The 15,250-nt window shown below is 34.6% G+C and overlaps 1 protein-coding gene across 1 annotated transcript in view; it reads left to right on the forward strand.

The window, feature by feature from the left end:
• LOC106557200 (histone deacetylase 9) overlaps positions 1-15,250 on the forward strand; it is a 294,128-nt gene that overhangs the window by 244,177 nt on the left and 34,701 nt on the right. The window contains exons 8-11 of the mRNA XM_014076373.2: positions 4,950-5,191; positions 6,869-7,016; positions 9,191-9,317; positions 10,761-10,879. Coding sequence (XP_013931848.2) covers positions 4,950-5,191; positions 6,869-7,016; positions 9,191-9,317; positions 10,761-10,879 — 636 coding nt within the window. The remainder of the gene's footprint in view (positions 1-4,949; positions 5,192-6,868; positions 7,017-9,190; positions 9,318-10,760; positions 10,880-15,250) is intronic.

The following is a 15,250-nucleotide window of genomic DNA, read 5'->3' on the forward strand; positions in this document are numbered from 1 at the left end:
AAGCCGATTCAACTTAAGGTAAGGGTTAAGTTTAGTGTTAGGTTTAGGGTTGGGTTAAGGGTTAGGTTTAGGGTTAGGTTAAGGGTTAGGATTAGGTTTAGGGTTAGGTTAAGGGTTAGGGTTAGGGTTAGGTTTAGGGTTAGGTTAAGGGTTAGGTTTAGGTTTAGGTTTAGGGTTAGGTTTAGAATTAGGTTTAGGGGGGTTAGGTTTAGGTTTAGGGGTTAATTTTAGGTTTAGCGTTTACAGCATGCTTCTGTCTCCGCGCTGTTGTCGCCCTGTGATGACGTCAGCTATGCGGTTTCGTCGAGCGCGCTTTAGTCGAACGCGGTTTTGTGGGGGAACCCTTATTACTATTAAAAGTTGTACTATCCAATATCTTGCACTGGATCACCTCCCTTTGGAACGATCTCCCCATGGAGATTCGCACCCTCACCACCCTCCAGACCTTCCGCACAGCCCTTAAAATCTGGCTATCCCGTCAGGCCTGGGGTTAAAGAATGTAACTCACCCCCACCCGAATGGTATGAATGTTGTGTTCTATTTTTAATTATGTATTGTCCTTATGTGTTATTGTTTGTATCCCCCTCCCTTTGAGTTGTAAGCCACCCTGAGTCCCCCCAGGGAAAAGGGCAGCCTATAAATAAATTTTCAAAAAAAAAATCATTGGACAATCATCAAAACATTTGATAGTTTAGGACTTTTTTATTTTAAGAATATGTAGCATGTGGCCATGGGGGGGGAGGGGCAGTATTTTTCTAGTGGAATCTTCCTTGTGATATTCTGTGTTATGTGTACTTTTCTTTTTACATATTTGCATTGTATTTACTCTCTTAGAGATGTGGATATATTTTTCTGCTTTTTTATATGAGGAATATTTTATACTCTGCCACTGTAGTTAATCTAATGGGAGCACGATTTTTGCTCAGTCTAGTCACTTTTATTGTTTTTGGTGACGCCTATTAGATAGCATGAGAGATAAGAAAATCTATTGCTCTACCGTAAACATGACAAGCCTCTATCACTTACATTGCAATTAATGCTAAAAATAGAAGGCATCTATGATAAGGCTGTGACTTGAAGGGAATAAAACATTGTCCAAATAAAAAAGATTTATCTAAAGGATTGGCAAAGTGATCTTTCACTGAGCTGTCATTTTACTGATTGCTATTTCTATGTGATTTGGGTGGAATATTCATCCTTTCCTCTCTTCACTCCAGGCACTATTGATTTCTTGTATAAATGCTGCTATATTTAGGCTGGAGAAATAGAATGTACATTGCTGCAGTAGAAATTGAATAGTAGAACTGGGATTATACTATCTGCTTTTCTTTAGATTTGGAAAAATTATTTATAATTAAAGATAATTTTTGTAACTCAAGGATTTGCAATTCTGTGATAAATTGTAGAACAAAAGCCAGAGATTTTATATTGCCATTGAAGCAAGTATAGTTACCAGGGAAAATAAACTGCATTGAGCTTTGCAAATATACTTTCAGGAAAAAAAAATACTAATGGTAATAGAAGCCATGTTGCTAGGAAGTACCATAGTGAGGTGTTGAGTATATTCCATGATTAATGTCTACCTATACTCCCAATACATCGTGCATTAAAAAATAGATATGTAAAACTAAATAATAAGTTCACATTGTTGCTGCAAATATGTTTTTAAAAAATCAGAAGATGTAGCTATTCAAATCCATTTTGTAATCCTTCCTTATTTATTTTAACTATGGGAGAGCTGAAAGTGAACAAATACAGCAATGTTGTCTTTAAAAAAAACACCTGCATATTGGTCCAAATATGTTTTATGAAACAGGTGTCAGGAAATGAGGCAAATATGTAGTATATCTTTGTTTGAAGACTGCTTTGATATATTTGTATATACTGCCCTCTTCTGGATGAGATGTAAACTAATCTGTTTTGCACCATGGGCATGATTAAGCTGTTCCCCTCCGTACACCATTAAAAAATTCTTACATAGAACCTTCAATCATATATTTCAATAAAAATATTGTATACAGATATGTACATAGATATCAAACCAATATATTTAAAAAGCTAGAGGTGTCACTAAAGCTACAATATAACAATAGTTGCATATTTTATATGGCATTATTAAGTTATATTTTACTATAAAGTACAGCATGGTAACCAATATATGGCCATCCTGCTAAGCAATAATTGGTAATCCCAAAGATATACAATTACAAACGGTTGCTGCTAATAGCTATCTCTAAAGACCATGCCCGCCTCTATAAGAAGAACCATTACTTCATCAAATATTCTAAATATTTCATTATTTCTCATCTTTCTCTAAATGGGACAAATTAAAACATTTTTTTTAGAGTATGGCCTTTCTGTTGGACTGCCCAAAGGTAGCAAATTAGTTTAGCAGGAATGTCAGTAAAGTTGAGTAAAGGAAATGAAGATTTATATTTCATTTGTTCTGTTTTTACCTGGCCCTGGTATTTCTATCCAACAAGAAAGAACTACTGTAAATCCATGCAGTATAAGGAACTAGATGTCCTAGTGGTCTATGATAGATTCCTATATTCATGACTCTCTGCAAAGGATGGAGGGTAAATGATAAATACAATAATGCAAAATATTGTAAATAACATGCCAAATTCATAACAATACAAACATGAAAATTATGTAACTTACACATTTATATCAAAAATGTGTCACAGACACATTTCCTAGGAATGTCATTGGGATTCATTGAACATGCTTTTTGAATGTCCTTAACTTAAGAGACTTTACAAGCACTGTATTTTCCAGCATATAAGGCGACTGGGTGTATAAGACTACCCCCTACTTTTCCTGTTAAAATATAGAGGTGGGTTATATTCACCGTATAAGACTACCCTCTTCCGAGGCACATCAAATAATCAATCAGCGTCCATTTTATTTCCAGTGCCTTTCTCCCAGCTTGGAACTGAACCAAGTGATTTTTCCAAGTGATTTTTCCTTCTAACATTTCCCTTCCCCAAACTGGACCCCAGATGAGTCGGGTTGTCTTCTTCTAGCGAGAGGGTTGAAGTGGGGGGATACAGCAACCATCATAAGTTTGAACCAGTTGCCAAGCATCTGAATTTTGATCCCCTGACCATGGGGAATGCTACAAAGATTTTTTTTCTAATGAGGATGTAAGTTTGAATGGTCTCTAAATAAACTGTTGTAAGTGAAGCCTACCTGTACCTTGTAGCTGTATTGTGTCATGCAGGCCTCAAAAGCAGATCAGGAAAGGCTGTTTTGATTACCTATGGAATTCCACTATATGAGAAAGTTCAGCTTGTTCCTTTTTAATCCCTAGACCAGCTCTCCTTGCCTATTATTTCAATCACCAAACTTTTAATGCGAAGACAGGCCCGCCACAGACACTAATGTTGCGCAACACACAAGGCCGACTACTAAATTAACATGATTAAGGCGCATACACATGTCTGCCTGTGTTGGAATTTCAGTGCAGGAGCCCCCCCCCACACACACACAAACACTCTGCAGACAGAGTTGCAGTGCAATGCCGCATAAAGCAACCCAGGCTCTGGCGTCATCTTGGCCAGTTCCCTTCTGAGCCTCAATAGCCAGTGAGAAAGGGCCAAGCCGGGGGGAGAGGGAGATATCCAAGTCCTACGCTTTCCAAGAACAGCCCCCTTCTACTGCACCCCTATCTGGGGCCACAACTGCCCCATTTTCCCTGCTGGGCCCCTGCAAAGAGGACGGGGTGGCAAAGCACAAGGTGGACCAGCAGCAGAGCGCTCCAAGCCAGCACCAGCAGCCAACCTGCCAGCTCCTCCACCTGCTAGCAGCAGCGCGACAGCCCAGCCAGGCGGGGAAGTGGTGCTTGGGTCCCCAAGGTGTGGGGCGGGTTGGCAGGGGTGACGGAGCAGAAGAGGAGCGAATGGCGTGCTGAGAAGGATGGCCAGTTTCCTCCACCCAAACAACCTCATTCAAATGAACACATTTTTAATCAATGTCAATATTGTTCTTTTATTTTTTATACACCGATTGATGGTTTTGTTTTGGTTTTTTGGCATGGCCTTTCTTATACCTGACATATAAGACAACCCCCTATTTTTGAAATATTTTTTTTGGTTAAAAAGTCATCTTATACGCCAGAAAATATGGTACTGTATTTATAGAGTAAACTTTTGTACCATATATAAACTGTCTCTTATAATTTCACAATATTTAAATAACAATTTTTTATTGATTTTTACAAATTATTACATAAAACATATGAATTGATTCCTAAGTTTCCCAATACAAGTTCCTAAGTTATCTGATATTTATCAATTAAGCAATTACCAATGGATATTTAACTTCACCTTTCATAAAGAATATTACAAACAAAAATGTAATGCATAAGCAGAAGAAAATAATATAAAAATGAATGAAACAACTCCCATGGAGTGATGGTAAGACATTTTCATATTTAATATTCTATTTTCTTTAACAACATGCTCTAAATTTAAAGGAAAACAAAACCTATATTTTTTTTTATTAAAAGAATAGATTGTAGAACAAAATGTGGCTCACATATAAGCTATCTTCTCTCCCTTAATATTTGACATTAAATTCTGGATTGCCTCATATTATGAAAAGTATTTAATTTATGATAGCAAGAATCAAATGACATGACTTATAAGCATCACATAAAATCAGCAGCAGTTAATTTTTTTTCTATCCCTAGCACATTAATTTTAAATTAGTTTAACAAAGGTGGAAGAGCTTTGGGGTTTTACTAAAATCTGTGACAACAAATACTATCAAAACTTACTTTGAAAAGTTAAAAGACTGTTTATGATAATATCTAGTCTTACAGTATTATCAAGAGGCCAGAGAAGATAACATCTATTTAAGTAGAGAGGAAACAAAACCTTCATTTTATATATGCATAAAATTTAAATCTATTTCCTACGTTTTTTGTTTTTTGTTTGTATTAGTGGATGTGAAATCAGAAATTCCTCTTGGATTAGAACAAGTCAGACCATTAGATTTGAGAACTGATGTCAGGATGATGGTACCCATGATGGATCCCTTGATGCAGGAAAAGCAGTTGCAACATGAATTAATCCTGATTCAACATCAGCAGCAGATTCAGAAACAGCTTTTGATAGCAGAATTTCAGAAACAGCATGAGAACCTGACACGACAGCACCAAGCACAGATCCAAGAGCACATAAAGGTAGTAGATTTTTTCCCCTCTCTTCATAGTGCATCAGAAGGAGGAAGGGATTGGTTACTGTAGAAATTGAGTAGCAGTGACTGAGTTATTTCTCTTGTACATCAACATGGTATGTGATGAAAGTTTATATTAGTCCCTCACTTTGCTATATCTATCTGTCTCTCACTTCAATGCAGATATACATATAAGAATAGCTGTTTGCAATTATAGCAAAACAAGTTATTATTGAAAGACTAAGTAAAGTCAGCAAATTTGAGAACACTTTTGGAAGATACAGATACTGATCTAATTAAAAAGTACTATATACTGTTATGTGTCTCTTTTTTAAAAACTTATAAATAAAATATAAGGACTGGTTCTTTGAACAGCACTTTCCAAACTTCAGGACAATTTTTTTAAAAAAGCTTAGATTTTGAATTACATTTTGAGATCCTGTTTTTCTAAATATCAGAAATATTTAGTATTATTCAGCTAGCAGATTGCCTTTATCCCTATGCTTTTATGTTTGAAAATGTTTGTTATAATTGGAATAAATGATTATTAAACAATCAGTGATCATTAAAATGAGCAAAATAAATGTAACTTTTTTGGTGCTAAATCATTTAATACAATGTGGCTTCAGTTTATTCATTCTTTGAAACTTGATATGTCTTATTTATTTATTTTTAATTCCATGCTTCTGTTTACTTCTAATAATGTATCAGGATTAAGTTTGGATATGAAACTATCCTTTGCTTATAATGTAATGATCAAATGGAATGTTGGCAATATAGCAAATGAGAAAAAAAGGTTTCTCATGTTAAAAGTCTTGTTTGAAAACTAAACCACCAGGAAAGCCATATCATATATATAAAATAAGTATTTTTAAGAGAGATTCAGTCAGAAACTGGAAATCCCTTAATAAAAAAGAAAATTATGGCTGTCAGCTGTCTGAATTTATTTTTAATTAAGGCTGATACCCTTTATATAAAAATAGCATTCTAAAATCTGTTAAACAACTGACCATAAACAAGAATACTATAGCCACAATTTTTCTTGAAATAAGTGAAATGAGTTAGCTATTATTAGGGAATTACAATATTTAGATGACCACTAGATGGTATCAAACAAATTCAGGAAAAGTAATTCTTTGCTGACATCTAGTAGTAATCCATATTGTTTTAGTTCAGATGGAACTAAACCTTAACTGTTGATAACTTAGTTTCTTTACTTTCAGGGAAGTTATTTTTATCTGGAATAGAACATTTATTTAATTTGTTATAAATAGTTTGATTTACATTTGTAAAGTTCACACTTTCCAATTAATTGGAACACAATAACTATTTTGGTTTTTGCATTTCATGAGCTTTAGATTGGATACATTCATTGCAAAAAGGAAAGCAGAAATTAGAATAGTGTGTTCAAAAACCTTGCACTCATTTCATGTAATTTTTAATGAAAATATTTACAAATCAATGCCAAAATAGAGTAGAATTGTGTTTTCTAACATTTTATATATTATAGCACAGATTTCTCCAAATGTATGGGTCAGCTTCCAGAATTGTAACTGTAGCTATTCTAGCTTGCGAATTCTAAGAGCTACTTTTATACATTCACAAAGTTTGTGAAGCCCTTATTATGTATGACCAATCCTACCATAAAAACTGCACATTCTCATGACTTTGTCTTTTTTACAAGTTACAAAAGGAACTCTTAGCCATTAAGCATCAACAAGACATTCTTGAAAAAGAACAGAAACTTGAACAACAGAGGCAAGAACAGGAATTGGAGAGACATCACAGGGAGCAATGTCCGCCAATCAAAAGCCGAGAAAGAAGCCGAGAAAGTAAGATATGTTCAATCAGACTAGAAGAGGATATCTAAGTTTTGTATACCTCTCCCACCAACCTTCATTATCCCTCTTTATAAAAATATGGCATGACAATAAAATTCTATGCAGATTAAATATATAATTCTCTAAAATATAGAATAATATTATTCTATATTTTAAATTTATTTTATTATATTTCCATGATAATGTGTGCATAAATATGGAGATATATTCTGCATAGATTAGAGAGGACATGAAATATTCCTTCTATTGTTTCAGTTCCATAATTTAGTTATTTTGGCTTTTAATAACACAGCTCTGTGTTTCTGTGGTTTTAAGGCAAATAAAGTCTAAAAGAAAGACATGCAATATGATACTCACTAGGGGGAGATAGATGCATATAAGTTTGCTCACAAAGGGAATGGAAATAAAGGCCAAATATTTCAGTATTTCAAAATGCTACTTATAGAAGGAAACAAATTATAACATCAGATGCCTTCATTTTACCTCTGGAATTTCTCATTGATAATGTACTGTGTGCCAATATTGAGGAAAAATTGATAATTTTATTGTATTTTTTCTATATGCTTTCATTTTAGAAGAAAATTATATAAATTTAGTAGTAGCATAATATTAAGCATTGGATTTTGAAAGAAGATTCTTCTTCTGTGCTACTTCACTTATAATAATAAAGCACATATTTCAGAGTATGCCCGCTTTCTTTATACTAAGCTTATAATAACATATATTTCATACTTTCATTTGTTGTGATTATAACAGTATTGGTTAGCCTAATGCATGCTTATTTCTCTTTAATATAAATAATTAGACCTTGAAAGTAATGATACATGAAACCATTCATTCTCTATTAGGAATTTGATTCATAATCAGTATATTATATACATTATTTCCACAATTTTTTTTAGTTATGAACATTGCGCAATCATCAGTTGCAAACTAAAACTGATTAAAATCATACCTTTATAGACATTACAGGAAAACTAAGAACATAGTGTGGAGTTTTATTCTAAAGTAGTCAATCAAATACAAATACAATAGCAGAGTTGGAAGGGTCCTTGGAGGTTATACCGTTATATCCTATACTGTTTCAGACAAATGGCTATCCAACATCTTCTTAAAGACTTCCAGTATTGGGGCATTCACAACTTCTGGAGGCAAGCTGTTCCACTGATTAATTGTTCTAACTGTCAGGAAATTTCTTCTCAGTTCTAAGTTGCTTCACTCCTTGATTATTTTCCACCCATTGTTCTACCCTCAGGTGCTTGGAGAATAGTTTGACTCCCTCTTTTTTGTGGCAACCCCTGAGATATTGGAACACTGCTATCATGTCTCCCCTAGTCCTTCTTTTCAGTAAACTAAATATACCCAATTCCAGTAAGCGTTCTTCATATGTTTTAGCCTCCAGTCCCCTAATCATCTTGCTATAGTTTAAAGCAATGGTGGGAAATATTTATTGTTTAGATACCATGTTTTTTAAAATATTTTTTAGCCTCTCAGGGTGCTTCAAGTTATGTCATTCAAGTGAGGGGACTAAAAATTGTGGGAATTGAATGTGGAAATAGATATAGTTTGCCTCACATATGGAAATAGGTGGTGATGAGGCCAAATATTGTCTTCTGGTAATAGATTGCCTATTCTGATTTAAATAATGTTCAAGAGATCTGTTATGTTGAAGACCACTGTTCAGGTTACAAAACTAAGAGTGAACCCATATCTCTTGTTGCTTATTTGTTAGACTAATATATCTTCTTCAGAGGTGTTCAGGATGGAATATACTGTACTTTCCCCCCTCAGTTTTCCCTGCAATCCTAAAACTGATCTAAAATTCACCCGTTGAGGTACGATGGTTGAAATCAGATCTGAATTTGGAACTCCTTATTCTTAGACCATTTCCATTAACTACTACACCACATTGGTTTTATTTCCCTTTATTGTATTACTTGGTTTCAGTGAAGCTAAAAGATATGCTTTACAATTTTAATTTACACTGTTTTTCTTTTCATTATTTTATTTTGTTCTGTCATTGTAATTGCTCATATGAATTGCTCACAATTGCTCATATTAAATTTTTATTAGATACTTATTTGGACCACAGTCAAAATTAGAAAGCTGTATTGGAATGCATGGGTATATATGAATGGAATGATAAAAAATGCTGTATGTTTTAGGAGCAGTGGCCAGTACTGAAGTGAAGCAGAAACTTCAAGAGTTCCTGCTGAGTAAATCAGCGGCAAAAGACTCACTATCTAATGAAAAGAATCATTCCACTAGCCGGCGCCCCAAGCTCTGGCACATGTATGTTTATCCTTTTGCATCTTAAGCCATCTTCTTATTATCAAACAAAAATACTAATCTTCATCAGGAGAAAATGAATTTAACCATATGCTATTCAGTATAGAAGAGAGATGAGGTACTGCATCTCCCTTACTTTTCCTTTAATGTCACTTAAACCAGCCTCTTTTTTTAATTGTTCAGATAGGTCCTGTGAATACAGTATTTTTGATATAAAATGAAATACCAGTACCATTGATTTCATTTAACTCTGTTTTGAATTAAGATGGAATAACTATGTTCTATGTATACAGTATTTAAATGAAAATTTTGTATGTTTTTAAGGAAAACTTTAATGGTGATAAATGATGATGTTGATGATTAGGATAGTGGTAGTCAATGCACTGGGGCTCTATTACAACATGTATTATCATAAATTATATGTTTACGTAAATAGTGATATGTGAGGCAAGGGCCAATTTCAAAATACCCATTTATCATGTTTTCTTAAAAATAAGACCGAGTATTTATTAATATTTATTTTCAGTCCAAAAGACCAATTAGGGCTTATTTTCAAGGGATGTCTTTTTTTGCATCACAAAGCCCAGCCCTCCATGCATGCATGGGAGAAAGTGAGTGCACAGGAAGGAGGGGGCAACAGTGTCTGGCCACAGTCCACTGGTTCCTTGGTGGGGATACTCTGTGAGGCATCTCAGGTTTCATTTGGTGGGGAAGGAAGGCTTTGGAAACTTCCTTTTTATTTACATTCATCATCAATATTGTAATATGTCCCTGTATTTCTCAAAAAATGATTTGTATTTACCATGATTAGCCTCCTAGAACCCCAATGGGATGGCGAGATATGAATTCTGCACATAAGCTACAGGAATGTGGACAATAGCACCCTCAAAGCTCACAACGCTTCCTCGCTTGAGGTGCGCTATGCTTTAAGGGTGCTTTCAACTTCACGGCTCAATAAAACTCTTCAACTGCAGCGGACTGTGGTTCCCATCATCTTCAGAAAGCCTGGGTAACAGAATCCTTAGGCCAAGTTCCTTGCAGCTGAAACAATCCAACTTCCTATGGAGTGGGCAGGCTCTTAACTAGGCCTATTGGGAGTAGTGCTTATATTAGGCACATGCTAAAATCATTGCAGGGCTTATTTTATTTTCAGGGAAACCCAGTAGTGACTCTCCCTTTAGAGAGTCTTATTCCTGCTGCTAAAATTTAAAAGGTTTTCCCTTTTCATGCAATCTTTGATTTTAAAAAGTCAAAACAATAAAATTAAAATCAGGTAACAGGAACTTCCTTTTTCCAGAGAACATATCTCCAGACTTATACCTCCTGAATTATTGGAAGAGAACAAGGGTTAAATCTCTATACATTTTGTGGACATGATGCAGAAAAATCATTTCTAATTTGTATATTAATAAGTAATACTAATCAGTGATAACTACTTTTCTATAGGGCTTCCCATCATACCTCACTGGATCAAGCTTCTCCTCCCCTTTGTGGGACGTCTTCATATAAATACACATTGCCGGGGGCACAAGATGCCAAGGATGACTTCCCACTCCGCAAAACTGGTGAGCATATTAAAATGATTTTAAATGCCAATTTAATTCTGTAATCATATGAAACTTGATCTAATCATAGTATGTAATACTTGATTTGAGTTTAGATAAAACATAATTATATAAGCTAAATTGGAATCTTATTTTCCATTTTCACAACAGCTGCTGATTATGATTACATGAGCGGAGGATAGGATATTAATGGTGTGGTGCCAATAGTGATGATGGAGGAGGAGGATGGTGTTGATATTTTATCCTAACTTTTTAAATAGATTATTTGGTCTGGTCAAGGCAGCAAAGAAGCCTAATACTCCACCTTCCTCCTATTTTCCCCACAAAAAACAAAAAAACCTGAGGTGGGCTGAGAAAGCGTGAATGGCATAAAGTTATTCAGTTGGCTTTCATGCTTTAAGAAGTCTAGAATTCTTGTGCATTACTACCCCTCGGTCTGCATGATTATTTTGAAAATACTATAGCCATTGATCGATTGAAAAATGTATTACAGTACTGAAGAAGGTAACATGTTCGTGGATATTTCAATTATCTAAAAAATATTTCTCTGGTAGATTTATAAATTGTTCAGTTAATAAGTTTAATGTCTAAAATAAATAGCTGTTTTGAAATTCTTTTTAAATTCTTTTTTTAACAATACTTTATATATACAAAAATATAAAGAATTAAAAGAACTTCCTAAAAGCAACTTTTTATTATATTTTCTCTTGTTCTAATATGGCGATCCTTTAAAATGGTGTGTGTGTGTGTGTGTGCGTGCGTGGACGCACACACACACATTTGCGTGTGTGCTTAATTTGCTTTCCTATTTTAAAAAGTTCCTTTGAAAGGCATTATCAATATTTAAGAGGTATAACACTGTTGATTGGTAAAGTTAAACATTTTCAAACATTTTAACAGTATTGTTCTGCATTGCAGCTGTTAATACTCTTACATCTCCATGGGGGTTTCAAAATATTCTTTAATTCAATTCTCATTGTCTATATATGAGCTACAGCATAATTAAAAACAGATGTTTTCTATACATTATTCCAAATATTTGGGCACACTGCACGTCAGCTGCAGAGAGAATACACAACTATGAGATTCTTTTTAAAAACCCAGGGGTGAGAGAAAAGAAGAATGAACTCATTTCATTTTGGCTACTTCTATAATCAGTGCAGTTTTGTGCAGAATGTTAACATAGTAACTATTTTTTAAAGAAAATAATATTTTTTCCCATCACAAGTTTATCATTTGGTTGCCATTCTAGTAGATTTTGTTTAAGAAATAGATACTAAATTTGAGGGGGACTAATTTCGGCCCTCAGCAACATATTCACATTCAGCTTCTAATAAGTACTTGACAGTTTTAGAGGAAAAACAACCGGAACTGGGATGACACAAGTGAAATGACCCTAAACTGATCAGGGTGGCTACAGGGCATCCTTTAGGCAAAGGGGACATTCTGGAGCCTACTGCATCCTCATGGGACCATTTCTGACAAAGCTGTCCCATGAAACATTCAGAGAGTAAGGAGGAAAGAGAGAAGCAGGTTCTTTTTTGGCAAATGTTTGACCTTTGTCACAAGAGTGTATTTTTCCCCCTTATCCTTTTCTTTGAGCTATGAATGGTGAGTGTCACTGGTTTCTGATTCAACCAATCAGTGTAGGCTTGTCATCTAATTTTGAAGAAGTTGCTTCATCAGCATTGGGCTTTGTTTTTTCTGAGAAAACAAGGAATCTCTGTTCTTACCTCTAACTATGCACTTCAAATTAAATGATTGCAAATCCAAAGCAGAATGTATGAGTTGAAATGTCTATTATATAAAAAGTTTGTCTATTGATTCTCTTCTTTGCTTTTTATGGTTGGCAATTGTAACCAAGAAGGCAAAAGTGATGATTTGCAAATGCTGTCTACATTTGAACAGATAGAAAAAGAATTTCTACTATATAAATGAATTGAAAGATAGGAAATCAACTTGGGGAAATAAGTTATCTCCCGACTATTTATTTCTAAATAAACTGAAGCTTAGTTGGAGTAAATAGAGTATGTGAATACAAGAAAACTTGGTAGGTATCAGGTGACTCCATCTTTGAAGTTAATGAGGTCACGCAGTAGTGAGATTGCAGAATATATTAAGGTGTAGAGGAAGAGATGAATCACTGGACAAAACAGGTTGATGAAATTCACATTGCCCCCAAATATGACACTAGATTTTTCAAAAATTCTTTTTTAAAAATTCAATATTGCATCAAAGCCAGCCAAGTTCAATGCTTGTACAAAATTCAGTTGTTCTTTCATATCAAGCCGACTCTTCATTTATTGATCATATCACTCATCTTATGAAAAAAATCGTCAAAATATTAGGTTCCACACAATTATGAAGTTGCTGGATATTGAAACATTTTCTTCATTTTCAGGAAGCCGCAGTCTGACAGTCTGGTAAAGTAATGGGATAGATCTATAGTAACAGAAATGGGTGAGGAGCGAACCTTGTAGAGCCCCACAAGAATAAAGCAGATTCTCTTTGCTACTGTCAGGAATTGTACATAGAATGGCATTTCTGGTCTACACAGCACAAAGATGAGATCACAAAGCTCTCCCTCTTAGTTATGGCTATATATCAGACTTCTAAAGCAGACTGTGTCGGTTATTGATAAAGGATCTTTTCCAAGCTATGGAAAAGTTTATATTAAATATGTGCTCAGACTCAGTAAGTTGGAGCTCTTTTTGAATAATGGCACTAGTTTTATAGTCTTTCTTGATTTTCTCATGGGAAAGTAATATAAATGAGAGTGATTTCTCCCAGTTGGCTTTCAGTGTTAGCAATGCAAATCATGCTGAAATTGTACATAATTCTCTTCCAAAGGAAAGGAAATAGCTTTTCAATAGTTTTCCTCAGTGTCCTATTGACTTATGGTGGTATACAATTAAGTCTGTAAAATTACTCTACCAGATGGAAGTTTATGCTGTGCATGAAGCTAATTAAGTCAAACTTATTTAATAATTAGGATTAAAAAATCCAAATCATAAAGTAATTTTATCTTAATTAAATTCTTTAGGGAGGCAAAAGAGATTAACATTGTCACTTTTGTCTTAATATTTATAAATGTTCATTTGTTCCAAGCAGTTCAAATTATCATTCATGGTTCTTCCAGTATTATCTCTATTATCTCTATAACAATCCTATAAGATAGGCTAGGTTGAATAATAATGATTTACTTAATGTCACCAGGTTCCTTCATGGTTGAAGAGAAATCTAAATCTTGATTTCCTAAAATAATTCTGCAAATAAAATATTATTTTGATAAGAAAGACAATTTATTTATTCATTCATTTGTAGATATTTCTCCCTAATCTTTCCAAACACATTTCAAAGAGGACAAGAGCAGATTCAGCATAGTCTGAAGCTGGAGCATGTTACGAGGAAGAGCTTTAAAAGAACCATTCTCTAGAATCCTCCAGGGTATATCTGTTAGGTGAGGGTAGTGTAGGTTTAATCTGGCAAAATTCTGCCTATAAGGTGTAAGCAAATAGAGAATTGAACTTTACCTGGAGTTTTTTATGTTGCTCTTGGACTAGGCCGGACAAATTCTGGCCTTCCCAAAAAAATGGTAAAGTCACCTTCACCAACTTATCTATTTATAAGCCTTAGAACAGGGGTGTCAAACTCAAGGCCTGCTGGCTGGATGTGGCCTGCAGCATGTTTAGATCTGTCCGCAGGGCTACCTTGGAAACAACAAAGAACCGGCCCGGAGTGCCTCTGCTAGTAGAAACAGAACTTGGATGGGTAGCTCTCCCGAGCTCTATTTTCACTGGCAGAGGATTAGCCATCAGAGTTGAAAATAGAACTTGGGAGCCCATTTTCATTCAGGTCACCACAAGCGCCCCCTGACATGAATGATGTTGAACTGGCTATGCCCACTCTGGCCACACCCATCCCATCCCCTGAAGGTTGAACACAACCCTGATGCATGTTCTCTCTATTTTTTTTTCAAGCCAAAGGTCAGACTTATCCTTTAAATAACAAGTTGGGTAATGAATCCCCCAAAATAAGCAGAGTTGGATCAAATCAGTGAATTGGACTAAAACAATTTCATAATGCAAACTCTTTTAGAATTGTTTTCACTTGTAGAGGCAAGCAACTGACTTTCAGTATGTCTTAATGACAACTCAACCATCTGTAACATACTTTACAATAGAGAGTTTAATGTGCTTACAAGGCAGATCACAATCTGATATTTTGATGAACTCATCGTAGTTCAGATCAATTTTGTAAGAACAGAATTATTTATTTAAAGTTAAATTAATAAGCTGCTACAATGTCAATTAAATAATAGGAAATATTAATGATTAAAATAATTGATCAAAGCAAAGGTTAAAAGATGTA

The sequence above is a fragment of the Thamnophis sirtalis genome, unplaced genomic scaffold (genome assembly GCF_051295495.1).
Source record: "Thamnophis sirtalis isolate CommonGarterSnake01/CBP01778 unplaced genomic scaffold, rThaSir2_p1.2 scaffold_4, whole genome shotgun sequence".
NCBI lineage: Eukaryota > Metazoa > Chordata > Lepidosauria > Squamata > Natricidae > Thamnophis > Thamnophis sirtalis.